Below are 26,345 nucleotides of genomic sequence, written 5' to 3' on the forward strand. Positions count from 1 at the left end.
TAGAGACTGAAAGTTTCCTGCATTTTCAAGATCCTACATTAGTCAAATTTTCATGAAAGATTACATTACATTATATCATTTTCATTAATCTATGAAGTCTATTTGGAATACCATCCTGTTAGAGACAGACACAGAGAAAATGTTTTTGCAAAAATTATATTAAGCAAAATTTCAAAAGCAAAACAAAATATTTACATGGTAAAACCTTTAAAAAAAAATGGCCATGAAGCGTGAAATACGGCCAATAAAGTATAAATACCACCTGAAAAAACACCCGTCAGATTCAGATAGTTCTGTCAGTCAGCATGAGGAGGTTGATAATATTGTTCTCTGTCGTCTGCGCGGTGCAGATGGTGACAGCAATGTTCATTACTAGGAAGGTATGCCTATCGTTCATAATTCTTTTAAAGCAAATTAACAGAACGCATCCTTTCAATATTTTTCAGGACAATTTTTAATATTATTCCTTTTTTATGTATGCATTTGTGCAATGCTAGTCTTTATTTATTTTTTTTTTAAATTTATAGGGTATATATACTGATTAAATTTCCCTGAAACAAAGCATTTTGCAGACAATTGCAGAATTTTTATATTTAGCAAGTAGATACATTGTAAGGGCCAATTTTTTGTTAAACCTTTTCATTTCAAGCGATCGCATAAATTATCAAATATCTTTTATATTGCATGCATATGCATTTCCATTATAAGAAAAAGGAAAATTCACATTTAAGTTTTCAGGAGTTTACCTAGATTCTGTAAAGCTTAACCTGAAAATTCAAAGCTGATTTCTAATGTTGCTACTGTTAAAACCTGTCCACAAATTTTCTTGAATTTTCCTTTATTTAAAAGAAACTTTTTTCTTAAAGGCTATAATAAGAGTAACAATTTTATATTAAGTAAACGAAGAGTAAAACTTTTTTTTTTATAAAGTAAACATGAGTATTGGGAAAATTCAGAGACTTTTTTGGAAGTTGGGAACCCGAACAGGCGTCCGTTCAGTGAACTTGATTCACATTGTTCAATATAAATGTATCTGAAATTAGGAAAATGAAAAAAATAAGTATCCTCAGGCTTAAAACTATCTGCTTTAAATATCAAGTTCACATAGGTAAAGACAATTATCGTCATAAGAGAAAATTTCACGGGTACATTAAAAAAAAAATACTTTTTTATAATTCTTTCGGGGTTTCTCAGGTGTAACATTTAAATGAAATTAATATACCTTTTCCTTTTCTAAAAAGTAATTAAAGTCTTAGTTTGTGTGCTCTGCTCATTAGCAAAGGATATATACATAAACACGAAAAAAGAAGTAGCGATACTTAATCTCATTTAAATACTACAGAAGCCTACAGTTAAACCTTTTATAAGTAAAAGAACAGAGATAAATGAAAAAAAACTGTTTTCTTTCAGTAAGTTTGATTTTTTTTTTTATAAAGATGAAATGAGTGAAGTTCTCAAACTCTTTTAAAACAAAAAATCACGAAGTAATAATCCATAATTTCTCTGCTTCAATAATCAACGTGAGTTACAATAAATATTACATCTGCATATTTTTAGGTTTATCAAAAATGTTTCTAGTTTAATAAAGTAGGGTTAAGAATAAGTAATTAATTGAGATTTTTGTTGATATTTACCCCCCCCCCCCCCCCACACACACACACTTACTCTTTCATTATTCAGCAATAATATAATAGAGAATTGGCACAAAAAGAACATTTATGATAGCCTACTTACATTGAATTAAAAGTAATTTTCTATTTTCTGTAAGAAGGAATTTCTCCTAGAACTTTTCGCAAATGTCGGACAGTGTACAAGGGGTTATCTCGGGTTCATTGAATAATTCATTATCTGTTTAAATATACAACCCTTTACCAAGCCCATCAGTTTCTCTGACATCGCAGCCTATCATTCTCTGATATCGCAGTTGACAGTTTGATAATCATCTGAAAATTTAATAATTTCATGGTCAAACGAGCAACAAGGTTGAGTGTAAATTTATTTTGTTCTTCTCTATTCTCCCAAAAGAACACGCAAATATATTTGCCGACTAGCTCAGGGAGCATATCAGGGCGGCGGAGGTTTATTACTGTACATTCGACAACTATAATGCACATTATATAACAACACAAATGTATATATGAATTACACATAACTGGTGTGAAACTTGATTGGCCACGATGAAAACCAGAGAAAAAAAACTTAAGATTTTTGAAAAGAAAAACCTTTGGAAACTTTTGTTTTTTAATATACAAGAGAGAGAGAGAGAGAGAGAGAGAGATGTTCCAGTAATTTTATACACATCCTCTAAACTATTAAGACCTTTTCCTATTGATAAGGGCATGAAAGTTGCCACGGCATTTCTTCGAGGACGGTTAGGATATCAAAATATGCATTGAGTATGATCAACTTTATAAAAACTACTTATACCAGTGGGCCTAACTCCATGATCCAAAGGATTTGAAAGCAACAATTTTCGAAGCAGTTTCATCTCTCATTTGCTCAATTACCATGCAAACCTTTTGTTTGCTAGCTGAGCAGGCCTAAACTGATTTAAAAGAATGATTGTTTGTTTATATGTTGTTTAACGTCCCTCTCGAGAATTTTTCACTCATATGGAGACGCCACCACTTGCCGGTGGAGAGCTGCAAATTTTGTCCTATACTCGGCATTTACGGCCATTGAGCAGTGAGGGATCTTTTTCGTGCCAGCACCTACTGTGACACGGGACCTTGGTTTATACGGTCTCATCCGAAGGACCGGTCTCCACGTCCCACAGTGGGATTCGAACCCGCGACGTAAGGATCAACTCCTTACATCGCGACTCGAGAGCAGACGCTCTAACAACTGTGCCACGCGGGCGACTAAAGAATGATATACTCTTAGATGTTCTTATAGGTCAGTTTGGATAAATTTCACAATAATTAGATTTTACAAAAGAAGAGTTCGGAATAAATTAAATCTTTACGAAGGAATAATGCCAGATTTTAATAATTATTTGTTTGAATTCTTCATTTCTTTTATTCATACATATATGTAAACAGTATATTTGAAAGTGTAAGAGAACGAATTTTGGGAATAAATTATTATCAAACTTTTATCATAGAAAGGTCATTGAAATACAAGAAATGCGTTGCACAACGCAAAATGATTTTGTTCATATTACTGTAAATGCTTAAACAATTTGTGGCAACTTCAGTATTTTTTTCTTACAGGGTGCAGAAGAAAAATCATTGGATAAGAGAGAAAAAATATTGAAGCTGGTATATTAGAATATTACACAGATATATTACTCAAACACACATTATGTTTTTCAAAATGATTTCGACCTGCTTCGGTCATGCCATATTAATAAGGATATAAAACGTGTAATTGCTGTTTCATGTTATTTTTATTCTAGAGGAAAATGGGAATCTGAATTAATCGTTTAAATGATTGCAACATTGTTCCCACGGTCTCTTGATTGAGGATATCAATAATAAGGAATTTTTTAGTACTTTTAAATATGAAAGTTGTAAAATATTTGGATTCATTACTATTAATCCTTTCAATTTTAGCTTAGGCTTCTGAAGAAAAATTATCCTTCAGAAGATAGCAAGACTACCAGTGAAGACGGAATATCATTCGAACTAGCGCCACAAGAGGTGAAAATATAGATAAAGAGAGCTATTATTGTAATTTGATTTTGATTTAAGCTATTGCAATAATTCTTCATACAAATAAGTGGTTAAGAAGAAATGGCTTTCTGTCATATTTTAAATTTTGGTCCCAAGTAAATAGAAAAACATGGAACGCACGAGTGTTCCATCTGATATGAAAAAACATACATGTACGTATACATTTACCAACACTGGGATTTCACTCGGTCAATTCAGTAATAAATTATTGTCGAACACCAACGAATGCAAATAAGATAGAGGTGATCCCGCCTGTACAGTGACGTAAAAACGTCATAGCAGTTCAATATCTCATCGACAGCTCCTATATCTCATCCAGCAATCCGACATTGATTTTTTGGACCGCTTAATATTGAAAATATTAAACTTTTTAAAGTTTAGATTCATACAGGAAAGAATATTTAATAGTGTAACAATTTAAGTGCATTGTTCCATAAATTTGCTTCATTCTATTTCAATAATAAGTAATTGAAGACGTTTTACGATCATGTTAACAGGATGAGAAAACAGAATTGAACAGGCGAGGAAACTCAGCAAGTTTTATGGATGGCAGGGCAATCAACCCAGCGGATATGTCTCCGGCGGTATGAAAAAGACGCAGTGCCTTCATGTGTTGAAAACTCAAACTTGAATATAAATAAAATAATAAAATTAAAATATTAATATAATAATAAAATAAAACATTTAATTCTCTATACTCATTCAAAGTGAAAAACAAAGGGGTAAAAACTAAACGTCTTAATTTGTGCTACAAATGCAAACGGGATATTAGTCAAGACAATTTTTTTTTTTATTTTGCAAATGAAATATGCCTTTACCACGATACTTAATGTCTAAATATATGTGCAGCATGTATCGCTGGAGAAGAAAGCACTATCTTCGGAGGCGCAGGCGTTTTTAAATGCTCACAACGAGAAGCGGCGGATCGTCAACCCCACTGCAACAAGCATGAAAGAAATGGTGAGAAAAAAGACCATAATTCCTTTTTCTTGAATCACAGTCTGATAATGGAGACTTCATGTAGCCAGTGTCATATGCTAGACTTAATATTGTTGAAACATTCAGTCATGAAAATGTTAGAATAACTTCGTACTTTAAATTAAGCAACGCATTATTCGTATCAAGTTTATCTGACGTAGACTTAATGTTCGTTCAAATGCAACAATGTAATATGTAGCACCAAATCGCTACAATATTACTCAGCCTTTAACATGTATACTGAGTATGAATGCAGCTGTTTGTGTGAAACTTAGTTTATGTTTGACAACGTGTTGATATCATCGTCGCTGACCATGGCCAAAATGTACGATCCTCTCCTATTCTGGTCGGTAGGAGAAAGCTACATGTAGATGCTTACCCTGATTACTGTGTATTGAGGCGATGGGTTGACATAAATATTTCACTTTTATTAATAATCACTCAGTATCTTAAGATGTTAAAATAATGTATGAGGATAAAACCTGGAAATGAACAACTGTTTTTATTTCTAAAAGCATTAACTGATATAATAATTTGACAGGTTTGGAGCACAGATCTTGAAAACCTTGCCAGGAACTATGCCAAAAACTGCAACTTTGCTCATAATCAACAGAGATCCAATGGCATGCCTTATTATGTCGGCGAGAATCTGTATGTTAACTCAGGTATGTATTAAAATATGAACAAATAAGGGACTGTTAAAACGAGTGTATGCTGTCTCAGAAAGTGCATAAACTGTATACTCTGAGAGGGTTCTTAAACTGTGAGTTCATGTAAATTTATGGTAAGATGTCACAAGCTGAAAGTGGAAATTCTTATTTTACATTTATGTGCTTCACCATAGCCCTGATAATATCTTACAAACCGTTAGGCTTGAGGTATCTTGGAACTATGATATTGAAGAATCAAAAAGTTAATCGCGGTACCTTTATAATGCAAGCCAATATAGGTATGAATATGGATATCGGTGTACATACCTTTAAAATGTAGGGGAAAGTGTCCTATGACATAAAACCTTGCTTCTAAAACATCGAAGGCATGTGAAATATAAAGCCCATTTACTACAGAAAATAAGAGGATGTGATTAATTGTAAGTCTGCCAGATTCGAAGGGTGAGGGAAAAACTTGATTTCTAAAATCTATTTTGTGGAGTTCCGGCAAATAACAAGCCACCAACGCAAACAAGAGATTTTATTGTTATACCATTAAAATTATTTCCCATATAAGCCTATACTAAAAAAGTCTAACATTTCCAATGTTGCACTAAGCGGCCCAAAAATTCGATCTTGGACCGCTGAGTGTGATATTGGACCTGTTGATGAGATATTGGACCGCTATGACGTCATACTATGTAGGTGGATTCAGAATTCTTAATTCACATCTTAAAGATGAATCTACAAGTAAAATTAGAATTGCTTTGCATCGTATATAGTATCTTAAAAGTCATGCATATATTACGGCATAACAATGCTTAATGATTTTGTCCAGTTATATATAGATTAAAATACATTGAGTAGTAGTTTAACCGAATTTTGTTTGATGGAAAATCAATCGACTATTTCTAAAAGACAAGTCATGTTTCTGGAATTTGGCAGGGGATATATCACCTGGTGTGGCAGTAACGAGCTGGGATAATGAGAAGAACGACTACTCATTCACAAATAACTACTGTGACCCAAACAGCAAGTATGGTTGTGGCCACTATACTCAGGTATAACAAACAATTACCAGTATTTCATCGAGATAAATTCTACGATAAACACTATCCTTAACTTTTTAATATTTAAATTACAGGTTGTCTGGGCAAATTCTGAATACCTTGGGTGTGCAAAACATTACTGCAGCTATGTTACAAATTTTGGACCAGGATATTTAGTTGTTTGCAACTATGGTCCTGGGTATGAATGATACCTAACATATCTTACTTGTGTGTTTTATGATTTGCAATAAATTTATTAAAATGTTAATTAAGCGACAAGGAACGAAACAGCCATTCAATGATTAAAATACTTCTCTTTGATCCTTGCAGGGGTAATGTTAATGGAGCGAGACCATTCACTAGTGGACAAACTTGTAGTAATTGTCCAGCCGGATACACATGTGTGAACAAACTATGCAGCAAATCTGGTAGGAAAAGAAATTAAATAAATATCCGTATCTATGAATGAAAGAATTATTAATAAGCATATGGGTAGAGAGCTATTTGCCCACCATCAAGCTGTATATATAAATACCGTATATATATATATATATATATATATATATATATATATATATATATATATATATATATATATATATATATATATATATATATATATATATATATATATATATATATATATATATATAATTTAAGTATTACATGTCAAAATGCTGTAGGTGGATCAGGTGGAACTGGGACCAACCCCTGTTCAACGAATCCATGCAAAAATGGTGGCACTTGCAGTTCTGTCTCTGGGAATGCAGTTTGTCAGTGCACCAGTGGTTGGACTGGAAGTACATGTGAAACACAAGGTAATGGTCAATTATCAATTACACTCACATATTCTTCATATAATTTTACTGATTTAGCAGACAATTTTTTTTAATAAAAGGTGAACCTTTTAATTGGATTTTAGCCACTCACATCTGCAAACTTGAATAACTTGAAAATTGTATAAACTTTTAAAGCATTTTCTTAGTAAAAACTTTCTGTGATATAGTGTATTCAAAGCATCAGCCAAAACAATGCATTTGAACACTTTGGTGAACATCCTTCATCTTCATTTGACTGCGTTAATATGCTTAGCTTAAGTCAAACTTCATCTTTATCTTGCCTAAAGCTTATGTACTACTCGATCTTATATTTTTACATATATTTTAGTTAGTTTGAGTTATTTTTTTTCAAGCTTTGATGGTGATCTCACAGCTAAGGAAGGATGTAAATACTCAATCTATTTAATTAAATGAGAGCTAGATGACTAATGCCCTTATATCATTGTAGCTTCCTCTAACTGTTCACCTAACCCCTGTAAGAATGGTGGTACCTGTTCGGACAATGGTTCTTCTTTCAGTTGTAAATGTTCATCCTCTTGGTCAGGTTCCACATGTGAAACACTGGTAACACAAGGTAAAAAGGATAAAAAGAAAAAGTAACCATTTATTGTAAACGTGGGAATATTTGTGTGAGGGATTTTTTGTAAAAATTGTAATTGCTAACGTTTTGCAAAATGTATTTCCACTTTACCTTTAAACTGAACAATAAATGTAATAATGTTATTTATCAATTACTTTTTGCAGCTAACATCGATATGTGTGGTTTTGAAAACTCTATGTGTCTCAGTAACTACAACGGTAACGATGTCGATTTTAAAAGGGTGTGTTTTCAAATTTTCATTTCATTCCAAGAACAAATTTAGGATCAACTTTTTAATTAAAAATGACGCACTATTCTTAAAGTTATTCTTGAAGAGTCGAAGGCTTTAGTGAGCTTTTCTGATCGAAAAGCGTCCGGCGTCTGTCTGTCGTCAGTTGTTTGAAAACTTTAAACATCCGATTTCTCCAGAACCACTGGGCCAATTTCACCCAAACTTGCCATAATTTTCACATGAAAGGCCACATTCTCTATCAAGGAGAGACAATGGAGAAATATTAAAAATTAGATGTCATCTTTTAAAAATCTTATAAAGAGCCACTAGGCCAGAAAAGATGAGTCTTAAGTGAAAGCTTCATTACATAGTGTAGAATCAAGTTTGTTCAAAAACCCCGGGAGTAAGGTGGGGCCATAACAGGGAATGAAAGTTACACATAGGACTATATATAGGAAATATCTTTTAAAATCTTTTTCTCAAGAACAGCAATATCATGATTAGTCATATTAATATAGAAGCATCCTTAAGTAGTTTAGATTTATGTTCGTTCAAATCATGACCCCATTGGTTAGGGCTAAGCCACAACTTAGGATCAAAGTTATACATAAGCACTTTGACCTAAGTTGTGGACAAACCCTAATTAACCCAGGGGGTAATGAATTGAACGATTTTGAATCTAAACTACCTGATGATTCTAAGAAACCTGAGGATCTTCTTCTCAAGAACAGCAAAAACATGATAAATCATATTAATATACGAGAAGCATCTCCAGGTAGTGGAAATTAAGTTTGTTGAATCATGACCCCCGAAGGTGGTGCTGAGCCACAACAGGGAATCAAAGTTATACATAAGATATTTAAAAACCTTCTCAATAACAGCAAAGCTATGATTAGTCATATCAATACAGAAGCATTCTCAGGTAGTGTATATTCACGTTTGTTCAATCATGCTACCTAATGGGAGTAGGTTGGGACCAGTTATATAAACTTTTCAAATACTGAACTGACTTCTGCTTGTCTCTTGCGAAAGTGCTCAGGTGAGAGGTGTGGTCCATAGGCTTCTTGTGTGTTTTGTAGTATAGCTCGTTTACTATGAATGGCGTGAGTGTTCAAGCACCAGAAGGGGGAGCATTTGCTGCAGCTTATGCTGGGTACATTTCTAATACACAGTATGCTTATCTGATGTCAAATTATTTACCAGGTAGGTAACTAATTATCTCTGTTGTAGTATCTATTAAAAACAATAGAAAAAAATGCAACTACTTAATATACACTAACTGCAATGTTACTATAATGTTAAGGAAACCCTTAACACTGCACAGCAAAGAGTTCTAATTGTAGGGTAGTGTTAGACAGAGTGATCTGACCTTAGCTGTAAAATAGAATAAATGAAAATCTACAGTTAATGACACAGTTTGTAATGGATTGAAGTATTCTTCAGGTGCAGGTGTCCTGTAGCGGAAATGAACTAACTATATAAATATGTCAAGTTTTTCGGTCTTTACAGAGAAAGCCGTGAAAGTGACATTCCAGTACAGAACAGTAGGGACTGCTAGAATGACATTTGTGTACAAACAGGATGGGAAGGATTATACAGCGCCGTTTTCATATTATAACAGCAATGGCTTCTGGCAAACGTATACCGTGAGCATACCTGCTGGGAAGAATACATTCGTAAGGAAATCTTTGAAATGCATTAAGGGAGTATGGTACTGACAAGTCCTAATTTCAGAGTAATTAAAACTCTAAAACATCCACATAAAATGAAAGAAGTACCTTTATATATTTCATAAAATATTATAAGAAAAGGTTCTAGTGAGTAAATCAAAAATTATGACGCACTAAAATAAGGGGGGTAACTCTGTATGATAAAGTGATATTTTTATAACCAATTTTTAAAAAATTGAGAACAACAATAAAAACAATATAAAAATATTTTTTTGAAAAAGATGTCATCCACAATATTGAAATTTTAATTTCAAAACAAAATAGTGCAAGAAAAAAGCCAAAAAGACAAATTAATTTTGATTCATTTATATCATGACAATTTATTGGGAAAATAGGTTCATGTATATGTACAACGTATTTTTTAATAATGAAAGAATAATTAAAAGTTTGATATCTTATGCTATATTTATAGTGATTTGCTTGCTTTACAAATTGCTAATAAAAAATTATAATGTTAGTGTGTAGTTTTGGAGTAATGTGCTCCCGAATTTCCTGACCCGAATTTCCTCTGCTCAAAAAGCTGTTATAAAATGTTAAAATAATGAGATTGCAATTTATTTACTTGCTTATAGTTTCTAACTCTCCTGATTTAGTCGTTTTAAACTCAAATTTTTATTATAGTTATTATTTTTCTCTTGTGACACGGCGGGCAATGCTTTTCACCAGATTTTTGCCGAACAATCCGAAAATCTTCCGATTTCCCGGTTTGGTTTTGTACATTATCGTGTACACGTCACTTCCAGTTTGCAACTCGTACACAAAATGCCGAATCGGAATCAAAGTTGAAAGTAGACCACTTGGAGGAGGTTTTTACAATTATCTATGAATTGTTTTGAACAAAAAAAAAATAGAATTTGAAACTCCGGCTTATAATTTCTAACTTTTAGTGTAACGGATGAAATAAAGTGAATTGACGAAGACAGAATGCTCGAGGCTTATTGTACATTCGTTCTAATTCTATGTCTCCATGTTTAATTTTAATTAATAATAAATCTTTGTCTTGAATGAATATTTTCCATCTTCAGCAATATTGAAAGATTAGATATGATTCAGTAACTATTAACCAACCAGCTATTAAACCCAGGTCCGTAGAATGCGGGGGGGGGGGGGGGGGGTTCTGAGTAAAGTATATCGTTCTAGTAAATTTTCCCTTAGATGCTAGTCTCCAATGTCGAGCACTAGCAAATTCCAGGATTTGGATAGTGAAATTAGGTGTTTTTTTTATATTTGCTTGTCAGATTTTTGAGAAATATTGCCCCCCTTTTTTTGGTCTTTTTTTTTCCTTTATCAGATTTTTTTGGGGAAGTTGCCCCCCCCCCCCCCTTTTTGAAATTGTTGCTACAAGTCTGACTAAACCATCATACATGCTGTTGAAGCTAGGGAAAATAGTGACACCACCACAATATACTACACTGTACTTTGCTATGCATGTGTACAATATGGTGTAGAGCAATATTTGACAAAATCAAATAAAATTTTAAGAGCTAAAACCACAAAGTACAAAAATAGTCCTTGACTAAAATAGATGAACTTATGTTTTATAATTTGAAGGGTTTTAAACTATTTATCTTAAATATCTTTTTCTAGTTTTCTTTTTATGGTTAAAATAACCTTTGTTTCTCTAACAATAAGTTTACAAGTCAAGCAGTAGGCTTGTAGCAACGGTTTCAAAAGTTGGGGAGGGGGCACCTTCCCCCAAAAAAATCTGTCAAGCAAAAAAAAAAAAAAAAAAAAAAACTAAACTCACCAAAAATAGGGGGAGGGGCTACTTCCCAAAATAACCTGATGGGCAAAAAAAAAAAAAAAGAAACCAAACTAATTAAATGTCCATTTCGTGGAAATTGACAGTGCTTGACCTTGTAGCAACGACGGGGTGGGGGGGGGGGGTGGGGGGTGGAGGCAATCACTATAGCAAACTACTATACTCGGAAAAAGTAGGTCCCCCCAGCATTCTACGGGCTTGAGCAGCTTTGTAATACTGCACCTGACATAACTCTCACACACTGACAGGAGCTTATAAATGAAGATAAAAACTTACAGTACATGACGTGAGGCAGCTTATTACCTCCTCAATGTAACCATATGCATGAGGGACGGGAGATTATTAATACAAGAAAGTTGTAGGAGATTATACATTCATGACATTGGGTCAGATTATGACACAGATTCGAGTGATAAGCAATTTTTGTGTCAAGTATCAACTACCAATTAGCCTCCATTTGAGAGTAATAGACCAGGTACAAATAACACACCTTTTCTGCCAGAAGCCTTGAACTTGCTGGAATGACCTTGAGTCAAGGTCAGTTACTCAATACATACATGTAACCTTAGGTTATATGCAATATTTATGATCAGTATGAGCATCTCATGTTCTCCATACAAAATACAGGAATTCAATGTTTTTCTTAAAATGACATTTAACTTGATCAAAGGATCTTGAGTCAAGGTCATTAGCAGTCCTTGTGTGCCATTTTCATCATTTTTCCAATGGAAAACCTTGTTAAAAATAAGGAAGATGAATTTCCCAGGTTCTACTCTTTTTTTAACATGCAGTGTATTTAGCATCTGTTCATACAATGATAAGGTAATGAAATAATTTTTATAATGAAATGTATTTAATATTGCAAAATTCATGAGAATCAAAATACATTAACATATTGAAAACTTATTTGCTCTATCTACAATTAAAAAAAAAAAAAGAAAAATAATTTGTAATTTGACCAAATTTGAATTTATGAAAACTTATTACATTTAGTACCAAACACTGACATTGTATCTAAAAATGATGCTACAGACATGGCAAATTCTGATAACACCAATAATGTATCCACAACTGATGTCATGGACATTTCAAACAGACTGAAGATATATGACTCTTTTCATATAAAACTCTGGGGTCTTTCAACTGAAAAAGTCTGCATTCTGAGATAGAATCCACTTCACTTTTTATAACGAGTCACACACAGTTTTCAATTCACATCTTCCATCAACATGATCAATAACTCCATATCGAATATGTTGGCAATGCCAGTTTTAAACTGCATTCGATAATACTGGGACATCATAGGAAATGATAGTGTATCCAGTGACTACACTTTTCTTGTCGTTACTCAAAACTTTAGTCTAATTCTGATTGTTGCAAGAGAAACTTCTATGTTCACTTGTTATTGTACACCTTCATTCCATTTATTTTTAGACCTGTAATTTTGTCTGCCTGTTTATTGATTGTTCTTTGTGGAAAAAGTTGAAAACTTTTCTCGTCTCATTGCTGATATGATCATGATGTTCCCGCTCTCTGTAAGAAACAATAATCTTGTTTTAGTTATTAGTTCAGGTGATAAAATAATTTTCATTTTAATAACAATCAAATGATCTTGTCCACCTGCTGATCTTGTCAATACAGGCCTACAGAATGGTTGTGGTGTGTGTTGGGGGGGGGGGGGGGGTCTGTCCTCCTAACTTTTTTTCTGAGAATAGTATTTGGCTATAGAGTAAATTTTCATTAAGATGTCAGTTGCACCCCCCCCCCCCTTTTTTTTTTTACTAGAGGTCTGCATCAATAAACTTGTTACATGTATATGGGCAGTTAGTGATTTCACATACCTAAACCTGTTGGCTTTATTTCAAACATGAAATGTTTAATAAGTTTAACTATGAAACATACAAGTTGTATGTCCCTATGATACTATAAATAAACAATAATTAAGTATGTTTGTATTTATGTATAATTCATAATATTTAATGTCAAACCTAATATACCAGTTAGTATTCATCAAACAGTTACAATTCTTGCATATGGTTAGTGATGGGAAATTGGATTTTTTTCATAATTGATTATTGGAATAATGGGATGCACTATAATCAAAAAAAAAATTGATTAATTTCAAATATTATATTTCTTCAATTTCAAATGTAGAATAAATTGTTTAGAAATTCTGGAGTGATTTCCAAAATACATTTTTGAAATAGTTTGTATCATTGGGTTCATTTATTAGATTATTATTTAGGATTTAGTTAAATTCAAAGAAGAATGAATCAAAAATTAAAGGAATAATTTGCTTTTAACTAATATTTTGAGTAATCGATTATCTATAATTGGGGACCATTTCGATTAGATAATTGATTTAATCGATTAATCATTACATCACTACATATGGTACTTTCAACTTTATCTAAAACTTGTCATGGGTATCAACTATGATATACATGTATTTGTCTAAAAGTGACACATAGGTCTAACTGACTGATTACATGTATTTTTATGTTTTTCTTCATACTGTAATATATCACTACATGTATAAAATACAATTTACTTGCTTACTAATTGTGAAATCTAGCCAATTATCAAAGAAAATAATCTAGTAAGTAAAGCCAAGAAAAATGATTGGTTAAACCTGCTTTGTTTCCACTTTTATCATGTTCATGCTGGAAAAATTTAGAGTACTGGTAGGTACTGGTAGGCATATTTTTAATTTTTTTTTTTTTTTTGCGTGGACTTTTTTAAATAAACAACCAAGTAACACTGATGTCCAGTCTATGCGAAAGTTTTTTGGACCACACAGGACATTGGGTCCTGCGTAATCAATGAACACACAGGACCGAATCAATTTTTGTTGGACCAAAAAACCTAATGTAAAAAAGTGAAACACGTGAAAATGCAGAGTAGTAAGCCTAACACCTTTTCTTTTACAAGGTATTGCTCCCGCATAGTACTGTAGATGGTTCATAGGGTTTTAATCACCTTCATTAACGTATTTGGATTTGTGAGAAATTTTTTACTTATAACAAACATTTACATGACTCCCCATCAAAATAACAATGCTCAAAACTGGACATAGACACATCGGACATTCTGGTATGGTGTAAAAAATGACGCATCGGACCAGAGGCACTGCACATCGGTCAGGTCTGATGGTCCGATGTCTTTTGCATAGACTGGAAGTCAAAGAAATAGTGTTTTATTTATGGTGGAAATTTTTTATACATGCTATTATTGGGGAATTTAAAATGAATATTCATATTTTTCTTGAAAAAGCATTTTAAAAAAATTAGGGTCAGCTACAAAATAGGGTCGGTTCACTGGGTTGTGAAAGTGGAAACAATTTTGCCTAACAACACCACAGCCTAACATTTTGACAAATGTAAATGTACCTTAATGATAGCTGATGATCCATAAGTTAGGATATTCACAGCATGAAAGAGCTGCTGAAATGGCATGGACATTTTAGAGCATCTGTCATATCACCCCCAGTTCCATAACCCTCCTTCCAAGTTTCCAGATAGCAGATATTAAGGGTTCCAGATCCTGTTCCATCTCAACTTCATGTTCAATGTCCACAATATTAGGGATACCTATTCAAATAATATACATGTACTACTAAATCTATATAGCTGAGATTTCTTCCCTATCACTGCATATATGTAAATGTAGATGCAGTACATACAAAATGAGTGTTTTATTTTATTTTCATATTGTGTGGTGTACATGATTATGATTGAGTTTCACATACTCTATAATATGTATTGATGCTTTTAGCTTTCATGAACTCAAAAGAAAATTCAATTAAAAAAAATGATTATAGTCAAAATTGCAATTCAGACACTCCACCATCAACATAACTTGGAAATAAATAAGGAAAGAAATAATCTTAATAAAAAGAAAAGTCCTGTTTTAGGCCAAAGAATTTAGTGGTAAGTATTATTTTGTGTTGTAGTGTAGTGAATTTTTTATCTAGTATGTTTTGGAAGAAAATATTGTCTAGACAGTGTCCAACACCTTGCATCTGGTTACCTTCAAATTTCATTGAGTTATAACTGTGTCTCATATGACTTGACATTTATAATAAATTATTGTTTCTTTTAATATATTTTCTATGTTTGCTAAATTTAAAAGCATCAATACATACATGTAGACATGATAGAGTACATGAAACTCGAAACGTTTTTCCAAAATCAAGCGCACCTGAATAACATCAATAATTTTTTGAATTTTTATTGATTCACCAACATTCTGGAATGCAATCATGTCACACAATATAAAAATAAATTACAAAACAGAATTGTATATATATATCATGTAAATTACCCCCTCATGTGTGCACTGGTAACCAGTGCTATTGTTTTTATTATAATATAGTGTAGTGCTCTTCATCCCTTTTTCAAATCTATATTGTAAACAACAACTAAGGAAGAATATAACAACTTTTAATCTCAAAATCTCTGTTTTTTTTTTTGTTTTTTTTTTAAAAACTTTAACATGAATCGTCACTAATTTATAATGTTGTGTGTTCACTCATGCCCCCAATTCAGAAAAAAGTACCCAGTTCACTCATATATATATATATATATATATATATACATATACATATATATATATATATATATATATATATATATATATATATATATATATATATATATATATATATGTATCTTATCTAATACCGGTATTTTGCTGAGCCACAATCACTTTTACTGAATTTCTGAGGTAATGTTAGTTAAATGGTGTCAAATACTAGAGACAAACCTGGGCAGATCGTTTTTGCTAGGCTAGAGTTGTCATGCGTTTGTGATTCGAATGATGGGTTTAATCTTTGCAAAGTAATTTTCAGTCAGACGCAGCTCACCATCGCCTTTTTTTGAGTCAACGAAGCCTTGCTGTACCGCTGAATAGATTTGGTTGATGAAAATCCTCGTTTTCTCCGCATTTCATTCTTTTCGAAACATCCGCTTTGTTTACATTACCGAAAAGTAAGATAAGTCGTAAAATTACCTCGACTTGTTGTTAGTTTGAATCCAATGAAATTTTAGTCACATTTTATATGATTTTATATCAAGTATATCTTTAAAATAAGTTGCATTGTAAATTTTTTTCCCAACTCTACTAAAGAGATGAACGACATACGATTCATTTACGTCATTCGGAGTTGCGCGGTGGATTCAAAATCGTCACTACCATACGTCCTTAAAATTATTATTATCTGTGTTTTATTAGATAGAGTTCTATATATATATATATATATATATATATATATATATATATATATATATATATATATATATATATATATATATATATATATATATATATATATTCTTTTAAAGTTTAAATTGAAAATTTAGGAGAAACTGATTAAAACATTTTATTTAAGAAAACAATAAGAAATTGAGATAAGGAACAGTATTCAAGCCCATAGTCCATTTAAACAATATAAATCGGGAGCAGAGCAAACACAGAACTCCAAAAACATCAGAGGCGGGATCAGGTGCCATGGAAGAGTAAGGATCCCCTGCCGACCGGTCACACCCGCCGTGTGCTCCTTGCCATGATCGGGTAAACGGAAATATCCGTAAAAATTTCAGTGTGTAAATAATTGTCAACAATTAATATGAAAACGTCAGTCAGCATTGGACCTAATGATAGATTGTATTTGATGATAAGGTCATTGTATCGGTCATAGAACTTGCGAAATGATAGCTTCAAACGAGATTGTTGATTTCCTTGTTTCATCAACTTGTTGGTTAATAGCTTGCCTCATTTTAAAATTTCATCGTACGTAGAACATGCTCTTTCGTATTGAATCAACTGGGAGACATAAATCCCATATGCAGGGGATAAGGGTATATTGCTACATAAGTAAGGGAATGTTGGTAGGTTACCATTAACGTCTTTTTCTGGAAAAATATCCAAGTCCAAGTATGAAACAGATTAGTCAGACTCTGTGGTTTCTTTTATTTAAGGTTCACTGGGATATATCGAATCGACATACATGTATGAATGGAAGCAACTATTATTAATCGTTAATACGTCGTCGATGTATTTAAATGTCGAGTTGAAGGCCACAACAAGCGTTTTCTTCTTCTCGTGTAAAAATTTTTGAATAAAAATACAAAAATAGTTCTGCAGTTGGTACCCATGGGAATTCCAACAGATTGTTGGAAGACCTGATCTCCAAAAACTACATAGATGTTGTCAGTCAGAAACTCAAGCATCTTTTTAATATCAACTTTAGAGTACTTGTGTGTACATTCAGAATGTTTTTTTAACAAAATAATTTTGATGACCAATGATAAGGTAAATACATTTAATACTTCCATTTTTATTAGTCCCCTACCGGTGAAACCGGAGGGGACTTTAGGTTTCCTCTGAGTCTGTCCGTCCGTCTGTCGGTCTAGCTATCTGACTGTCTGTCCGTCTGTCTGTCTGTCCCTCTGTCTGTCTGTCAGTCTGTCCCACCTGTTTTTCCGCACATTTTTTTCTAAACGCTTGCAGATATTGATCTGATTTTTGGCATGTGGGCGTATCTTGATAAGTTACAGATCAAGTTTGCATTTCGTTCCGCTTAAGTGCTTTTTGAAGGAATTACGACCTTTTCAATTCGTCAGGGTTTTCCGCATTCTTTTTCTAAACGCTTGCAGATATTGAGCTGATTTTTGGTATGTGACTTTACCTTGATGAGTTATAGACCACGTTTGCATTTCGTTCCGCTTCATTAATTTTTGACGGAATTATGGCATTTTCAATTTTTAACGGGAACCAGATTACACTTGTCGGTAGGGGACTAGTATTGCTAATGCAATACTCTCAGAATGCTTGTTGAAAAAGCAGCTTTCTATGATGTCAAAAAGCCTGGGCTTTAATTTATTTAAATATCTTAATGTAAAACATTATGAAGATATTTGTATATTTATGAATAAAAAACTGTATCAATCGTTGGCGAACGGTTCCAAAGTGTCCGTATGTACAGGATTAGGAGTTTCAAATAGAATTTTAAAGAAAATAGCACACAGTAGTTTATATCAATACCATTTTTGTGCAAAATATAGAGCGTGACTATTCACATATTTTTTGTTTGGCTATGTATCTGGAGGTCCCACCCTTAAAATCGTCATAAAAACGTCACTTCACCGTCTAAATAAGTTTTTGTAAGGGTGATTGATTTTGACTTAAAAGAATTAAGGTATTGATTGTTATAAAAAAAAACTCTTTTTCAGTTTTATTTCAAAGCTTCTCTGAGCGCATTCTCCTTGGTTGGTATCGATGATGTCAAGATACAATATTGAAGGTTAGTAGGACTTTGTTTTACACCCACTAGGCATGTTCCCCATTTTATTTAAATATTTCTAGGCAAAGACAGATTTAAAACTTAGGATTGGATTCTGGATGCTATGTTCATTTCACAAATTTATTTGTTTTTTTTCTTTTTGATGACACCATAAACTGTCAGATTGGATTAATGTAAGAAATGCTTCTTGATGTATCCAATTCAATCAAAATCAAACTAAAATTTTAAAGTCTTGAAAAGGTTTAATGTTACTTAGAAAAATTCAGTACATGAATAAACATATTTACGTAAAGTTTTATTAATATTGCTGTTGTTTGTACGCTGTATAGTATATTGTTGCAAACCATAAGGTGTAATACGATCCACTGTCAATATAATATCTAATAGGTCAAGAACACTGGGCTTTGGCATTGTGAAATTGTCTTTGAGCAGAAACAAGACCCCCTTTATTTGAATTGAACTTTAGTATGTTGTTACCGAAATTGATAATTGATATAGTCATGTCAATAGGTAGTGATATTTTGAAAATGTGTCAAGTCATCACTCTTGTGTCCTTGATTGCAGTGAATACAACCTTTTGTATGTTATTGGCGATCTCTGTTGTATCTAAAAATATCAACTCAAGGTCTTATGTCAAAGATTACAAAGAAATGGAATTATGAAATGATGGCAGGAACAAAACTCATTGATGGTTTACTCAGTTAACTTACATCAATTAAAATTGATGTCAGATTACTAATTATACCATCAATAACACTTTCTTAGCTAGGTGCCATTAGAATGTCATAAGGTCATGGCCAAATTCATATTAGGGGAAGAGGAGACACCTGTATTCCTTAAGAAAATAACATAAAGTTTGTATTGACTTCATCATGAAAATCAATCTTAAGGTTCATAGATACTCGCATAAGAGAGATTAATCTTAATGACATAAATATCTATTATTCCTTTATAAATTTGTCAAGTTGAAGTGTCTTTTTTGTCCAATTTTGCCCCGCAAGCTATGCCATGCTTGTTTGTATTTTACTTAACTAATACATTTCTTTTGGAAAATCATTAAAGAAACATTTTATACGAGTGAGCAGATAGTTTATGAACCTTAATTGTGAAATTGACCCATATTCATATTATGTGTTTTCGAATCTCTTTGTCCGAGATTAAACTACAAATAAAAAAAAATAACTTTGTATCTCTATAAAGCAATATAAATCATGTGACTGAACTGCGGTTCATCGTATGACTGAACTGCGGATGTGTGTAGCTTAGTAATACACTAGGCGAGGCTTATAGTTTTAGATTTCTTATTATTGAATAAAATGATATTAATATCATATTTGTTTTATTGATACTAGGATCAGGTAAAAAATTCTTCAATATAAGAAATAACTGTCTTGTTTTTTTTTATGATGACAATCAAGCATTTGATTTTATGCTTAAATGCCTTCCGTGTTTTAGCAATGAAACACGTGAACAAATTTTTTGATCACAATAAAGACAGTTTTTTTTTAAAAAAAAAAATATATGTGCATCTAGTCAAAAAAAGATCATGAATTGTACAACTTTTATTTTTTTACAGGTGACATTTGGACAGAAATCCTGGCATAGAAAAGGGATGTAAAGAAATGCAATAACACTATAAGGCTTACTAACTTAAGAATTAAGAATCATTTGTAAATATTTATCCAGATCTTTAATTCCAATAAAATATGTTTGTTCATCTGCAACTATTTGTATTTTTTGTAATTTTACAGATTTGCATTTAAGAAAAAAAGGGGGGCTTAAATATTGAGTGAATAGCTGCCATACTTTTTCGTAATATAAAACAATGCATTCTTACCTGGTTATGAAGAATATAGGAAACCTTACTCATACTCGAAAATACCAATCGGAGAGTTATGTTTCAACCTGTGTATTTCTTTGACCTTTTTCCTGAGAGAATCAAAAGTTTTTATTCCACCTCTTCTATAAATAACAAATACATGTATCTGTTTACATATACCTTCCTGTAATTCAATAAGCTTTTAATATTTTAAAAAATTGTACAGCACAAATGTCATCATCTGTTTGATTTATTGTTTATTGATTGTCATACTTATTAAATAAATTCTATTTCAATGGAGTGAGACATACTCGTTTTCGGCCTGGTGATCTAACTATATCTGCCTGTCAAAAATCGTTCTCGGACCATAACCGCCGAACTTTGATTAGAATGAAACTCTAGTATATTTTTTGCACATGACAAAAAGGGTAATAGGATCGAAAGTCAATTTGATGTATATAATATCAAGTACACTTGCTTTCATATTGAAAATTTGTAACAGGGCATAAGCCTGATATCCTTTATTATAATGGTTGGAACTTTAATACAGTGTGTGTTATTGCCCAAGTAAGGACACATGTTCCGAACAAAAGTATAGATGCATGGATTGGTATCTAAATATATTTTTGGACTTATTGTTGTTGTAAATGATGCATATACCAAATCTCTAAAATATTAAGAAATTTTAGACTTTCTACAATGCTCAAATTTGATCGTTTTGCCATCAGCCTTATAAATATTAGTATGTATACAATTTTTTTATCACGTTATAGGACATTATTTAGAAACTAAGAATAAAAACGTTGTATTGCTTGTGCATCTGCATTGCGTCTAAACTTATTCATTTTACTTATATAAACACAGATTTACTTGGTATGTTCATGAATTGTTTAAAGCTTCTCATCTGTCCTTGAATATGTTTTTAAAGATATTGGGTCGATATGATAACAGCAAAGTCAAGATTATCTGGCTTTGAGATGGTGAAAATGTGTCTCAACTTCAAAGACATGCTAGAGGAAGCAGAGACCTCCGTTATAGTTTGAAAAATTATTTTAAAAAAGTTTTATTGACTTCATCACTAAATTAAATTGACAATTTTTTATGTTAAATTAATATATTTTAATAAACATCAAAGCAAACAAATTAATGGACAATTTTTACTACTTTTACAGAGAAAACATTGACATCGGAAACAAACGTGAAAAAAAGGCATTAGCACTATGAGGTTTACAAGAGAATTCAGAATCTATTGTAAATAGTTATCTAGATCTATACTTACAATAAGATATATTGCTTTGAACATCTGTTAATATTGATCATTTAGTTTTTCAATATCACAGATCTGCATTTTTGAAAAGAATAAAAACAATAGCAAAACACTTCTTAGGTACCACTTACAAATTGATCAGTGAATGCTGACTACTTTTTGAGAATTGTATACCTGATCAAGAACAATAAGAAACACTTTATAAAGCTGTGCAATTTAATTTTCGTAAACAAAATTGATAAGAAATAATTACAACAAAATAAAAAAAATCAATTTGTAAAATAATTTCAAGTGAATATGAAAACCGTAAACTGATTTTAAATTATACTGTATATGATATGCAGAAGATTATTCAAATTATCATAAATCGATATAATGACATTTTTCACAAATCTTTTATGATTATGAAAAAAAGTGAAAATAACGAACAGTCATCGGTCTAAAAAAATCTATAAACAATACAAATCTTTACACTAAGCAATAAACACGGACCCCCAGAAATGCCAGAACTGGGATCTATCATTAATCAATCATTAAGTCATATGCTGTCATTAATCTATCATTAAGTCATATGCTGACTGACGTTTTTCATACCAATTGTAAGGTCATTATTTGTTGACGGATTTTTTTCCGTTGTTACCCGATAATGACAAGAAGCATACGGCGGGTGTGACCGGTCGGCAGGGGATGCTCACTCCACCATAGCACCTGATTCCACCTTTGATGTTTTTGGAGGTCCGTGTTTGCTCTGCTCCCAATTTGTATTGTTTTAACGAACGTTGAGCTTGAATACTGTTCGTTATCTCCATATTTCATCTGGTGCCTAGGAGGAGTAAGCATTCCCTGTTGACCGGTGTCGCATAATATTTGGTCCGCCTCGTTTAAAGGTCGGGGGGGGGGGGGGCTGATACGATAACATATAAGGTCCGACCTGCCTCTATTTTAAAAGGTCCGCCTTCGGTTTAATATGCAAATTTTTCTCCTTTATTGATTCGAAATTATTTGTTCAATTAATCTTTTTTAAATTATTCAAGGTATAGTCTTTATAATAGTGTCTCTCCCAGCAAAATGTAGTTCCAGGGACGTACATGTAATAATATGTTTATTCACCAATCAAGGGCCCTCAAAGGGCTTGTACAATTAAAAACAATACAATCATGATTATAACAAGTAATGACTGCATTGGGTGCAGTATTGACCTGATCCTCACTTACAAGTGTTCTCAACGAACAATTGAAGTATGGTTCAATGACTTATTGAATTACAGGAAGGTATAGGTAACCATCACATGCAATATAAAGGAAAACCAAACTGCTATGCATTTCAATGAACAGACTAGGTTAAGAAGCAGTAATTACAGTAAGTAAGTAATCATAAAATTACTGTCAGAATATAAGTATAACAAAGCAGATCAGTTTGTGGCTCTAAAAATTATATATGGCGAAGTGGAGAATATATATATACAGTATATATATATATATATATATATATATATATATATATATATATATATATATATATATATATATATATATATATATATATATTGCTGGCCCGGAAGCATAGGTTAAAAAGGGATGATGCCTATTGAACAGTCTGACAATATGTATTTCGGAAGAACCAGCTTGCTCGGTCTTGTACCCAAAGCAACCAAAACAGCTTACAGAAGGAAAACTTAACTTGTTGGCCTTGGGCACCAAGGGACGGTGCCTTTTGAACAGTCTGATGGCATGGACTGTTAGTTTTGTACCCAAGGTAGCCAAGACAGCTTAAGAGTATAAAAGATCCTAGTATATAACTTGAAATGTATTGCATAATATTTACATTTTCCAATGCCTTTCTCTGAGATAAAACTACAAATAAAGTAATGGCTTTATAACCCCATAAAGCGATTTGCTCAGCACCTGACAGAACGGCATGCGTTTTCGCTGCGTGTTGCTTAGTAATATACCTGGCCGGGATGCTGAGATTTCTTATTATAGTTTTTTTTTATTTAATCAAGGATCAGGTAAAAATGGAAATATAAGGAATAACCGTCTGGTTTTTTGGTTTTATGATGATGAACAATCAATATGCTCGCGTGTTAATTTTACGCATAAACACCTTCGGCATTTATGCAAATTTTCAAGCGAGCAAATTGATTGATCACATCATAAAACCAAAAAAAAGATTTTTTATGTAGTTAAGGAATCCAGTTTAGGTATGTAATTCAAATTCAATTAGTTTGTTGGGAGTATAACAAAATTAAAACTGACAAACTATTTTGAAGATTTCCATCTTGGAAAGGGAAACTATGAGTATAAGTTGGATTACCATGTGATGTGAAATTAAGTTTGATGAGGACTTCATTATAATTGCGAAATTCATTCAGTTGTCTATCAAAAAAGTTTAGGTTCACTGTATAATAACATTCATGACAATCAAACTGGGCCCTGATCCCCGGACCCGTGGAACATAAATTTCACAAGTTTTACAAAGGTTAAGCTGCTCATTTAAACCATGCACGCAATCTGACGCGATATTTCAACGAGTAATGAAGAAGATTTTCAAAGAAGTATTTTTAAGATATGACCAACTTAGAGCCACTCCGTAGTCTACAACAAGGACGAAGAGGCCATGAATTTGTATATATATTTTAAAAAATAATTTCGGTTAAAATTTCATTACTCACTGACCGTTCACGGTAGCTCAGTCGGTAGAGCGCTTGCTAAGTGATCGGGAGGTCGTGAGTTCGACCTAAGTCGATAAAAAGGGTAGCAACTGTTCCTTCGCCATGCGCTCGGCACTTTGAAGTGAAAGTTGCGGGTCCTTCGGATGAGACCTGAAAAACCAAGGCCCCGTGTCACGGCAGGCGTTGGCACGATAAAGATCCCTCACTGCTCAATGGCCCTGAGTGCAGAGTAAAGGTCAAAATTTGAAGCCCTTCACCGGTATATGGTAACGTCTCTATATGAGTGAAAAATTCTCGAATTGGACGTAAAACAACATACAATCAATCAATTATTACTAACTGTAGTTGTGCTAATAGATTGTCTGCTAAAAGTCCATAAAATCTGGAGATTTTCAAAGGTGTGATGTTTTTTTAAACTTAACCCTGCTCAGGATCCTGAATCTAGCGCCCAATAAAGGGCCATGCTTTTCAAAATAACGGTAGAATTAATTGTATTATAATCATAATAGGAGTTTCCTCTCGAACTGCCAATGGAGTAGAAAGAAGTCAAAAATTTTTCTTTGTATATTTTATTTTAAGCCCTTATCTTAAGCCTGATTCGTTGATCCAGAAGACATGAACTGCAGAATTCGGTTAAGATTGAGAGGTGAAATGTATGGAAATATCGAACAGAATTCAAGCTCAAAAGTCCATTAAACAATACAAATTTTGGAGCAGAGCAAACACGGACCTCCAATACATCAGAGGTGGGATCAGGTGCCATGGAGGAGTGAGCATCCCTTGCCGACTAGTCACACCTGACTCATTTTATCAATGTAGTTTGGCTGCTTGATATCCATTAGTAAAGATCTTATAACTAAAGATATACTCTATAAGCAATTATAATATTTGATCAACAAAGTCCCATCCTGAAATTCGAACGCTGAACTCAGGGCCATGGATCTTAAAATTGGTAAATGATTCTTGATAATTATATTCCCTGCTTTAGAATCAGGAGTAGAGAAGAATTTTAAAGATGGCATTAATGTTGATGCTTTTGGTCCAACTTTTCAGGCCCTGATTAGGCAGAGGCAAAGAAATTCGCAATATCTGTTCCCCTTTACCCAAAAATGCTATATATTTCAAACTTGGTTTAAATTTGTTCAGCCGTTCCAGAGAAGAGGCGCTGGCGATTTTCGAGCAACATAGCGAATGGTTTCAGCGTTGCAAATGATATATTTTCTAATATATTGCTGTATCAAAATTGGTACACTAATACCTATCAACCTCTGATTTTATACATAAAATATGATTATATATATATAGGGTCCAAATTTTAATGCACATTTAAACACTTTGTGAGTGAATTAATTAATTAGTTAAGTAATATCAATATGAATCTACATCGAATTTTCTCAATTTTTCTCGATATTATTCATATGACAATCTACTGAGATAGACATTTACCGGACAATTACAATATTGCAGACAAGAAACTTTCAAAAGAGCTTAGCATCACCTATTTCCACAATGTCTTGCCGGAGGCATGGTTGTGACATAAAACATATTTTGTCCTTTCTACTCATTTAGAATATACAGTTTAAATAATATTTCATTAACATTACATTCAGTACAAGTTATTGCTAATTTGCTTACTTTATATAATACTTTATATAATAGCAAATAGAAAAGGTTTTGGAAAATTAAAATGAACAATTTATATATACATACATGTAATCTTGAAATATGCCAGCTTGCAATGCATTAAACATGTGTGTAGCTTTCTTCAAAGAAAAGACAAACAAAAATAAA

The 26,345-nt window shown here is 32.6% G+C and overlaps 1 protein-coding gene and 1 long non-coding RNA gene across 2 annotated transcripts; one reads left to right on the top strand and one right to left on the bottom strand.

The window, feature by feature from the left end:
- The first annotated feature begins 301 nt into the window (after window positions 1–301).
- LOC133190358 (cysteine-rich secretory protein LCCL domain-containing 1-like) lies at window positions 302–20,521 on the top strand. The gene is made up of 16 exons (XM_061325938.1): window positions 302–380; window positions 3,213–3,260; window positions 3,555–3,641; window positions 4,172–4,258; window positions 4,524–4,634; window positions 5,194–5,317; window positions 6,248–6,363; window positions 6,447–6,550; window positions 6,682–6,779; window positions 7,035–7,169; window positions 7,639–7,764; window positions 7,935–8,011; window positions 9,082–9,205; window positions 9,512–9,678; window positions 18,727–18,797; window positions 20,374–20,521. Exons 1-15 carry the CDS (start codon window positions 306–308, stop codon window positions 18,793–18,795), a joined length of 1,548 nt encoding a protein of 515 aa, XP_061181922.1. The 5' UTR covers window positions 302–305; the 3' UTR covers window positions 18,796–18,797; window positions 20,374–20,521.
- LOC133190474 (uncharacterized) lies at window positions 12,410–16,575 on the bottom strand. The gene is made up of 3 exons (XR_009721593.1): window positions 16,259–16,575; window positions 14,884–15,084; window positions 12,410–13,027 (listed from the first exon to the last, which is right to left on the bottom strand). It is a non-coding gene; the product is annotated as an uncharacterized LOC133190474 (long non-coding RNA).
- Window positions 20,522–26,345: the final 5,824 nt, after the last annotated feature.

This window comes from Saccostrea echinata, unplaced genomic scaffold, assembly GCF_033153115.1.
Source record: "Saccostrea echinata isolate AGI-Se365-2 ecotype Australia unplaced genomic scaffold, CSIRO_AGI_Sech_v1 ptg000001l, whole genome shotgun sequence".
Lineage (NCBI taxonomy): Eukaryota > Metazoa > Mollusca > Bivalvia > Ostreida > Ostreidae > Saccostrea > Saccostrea echinata.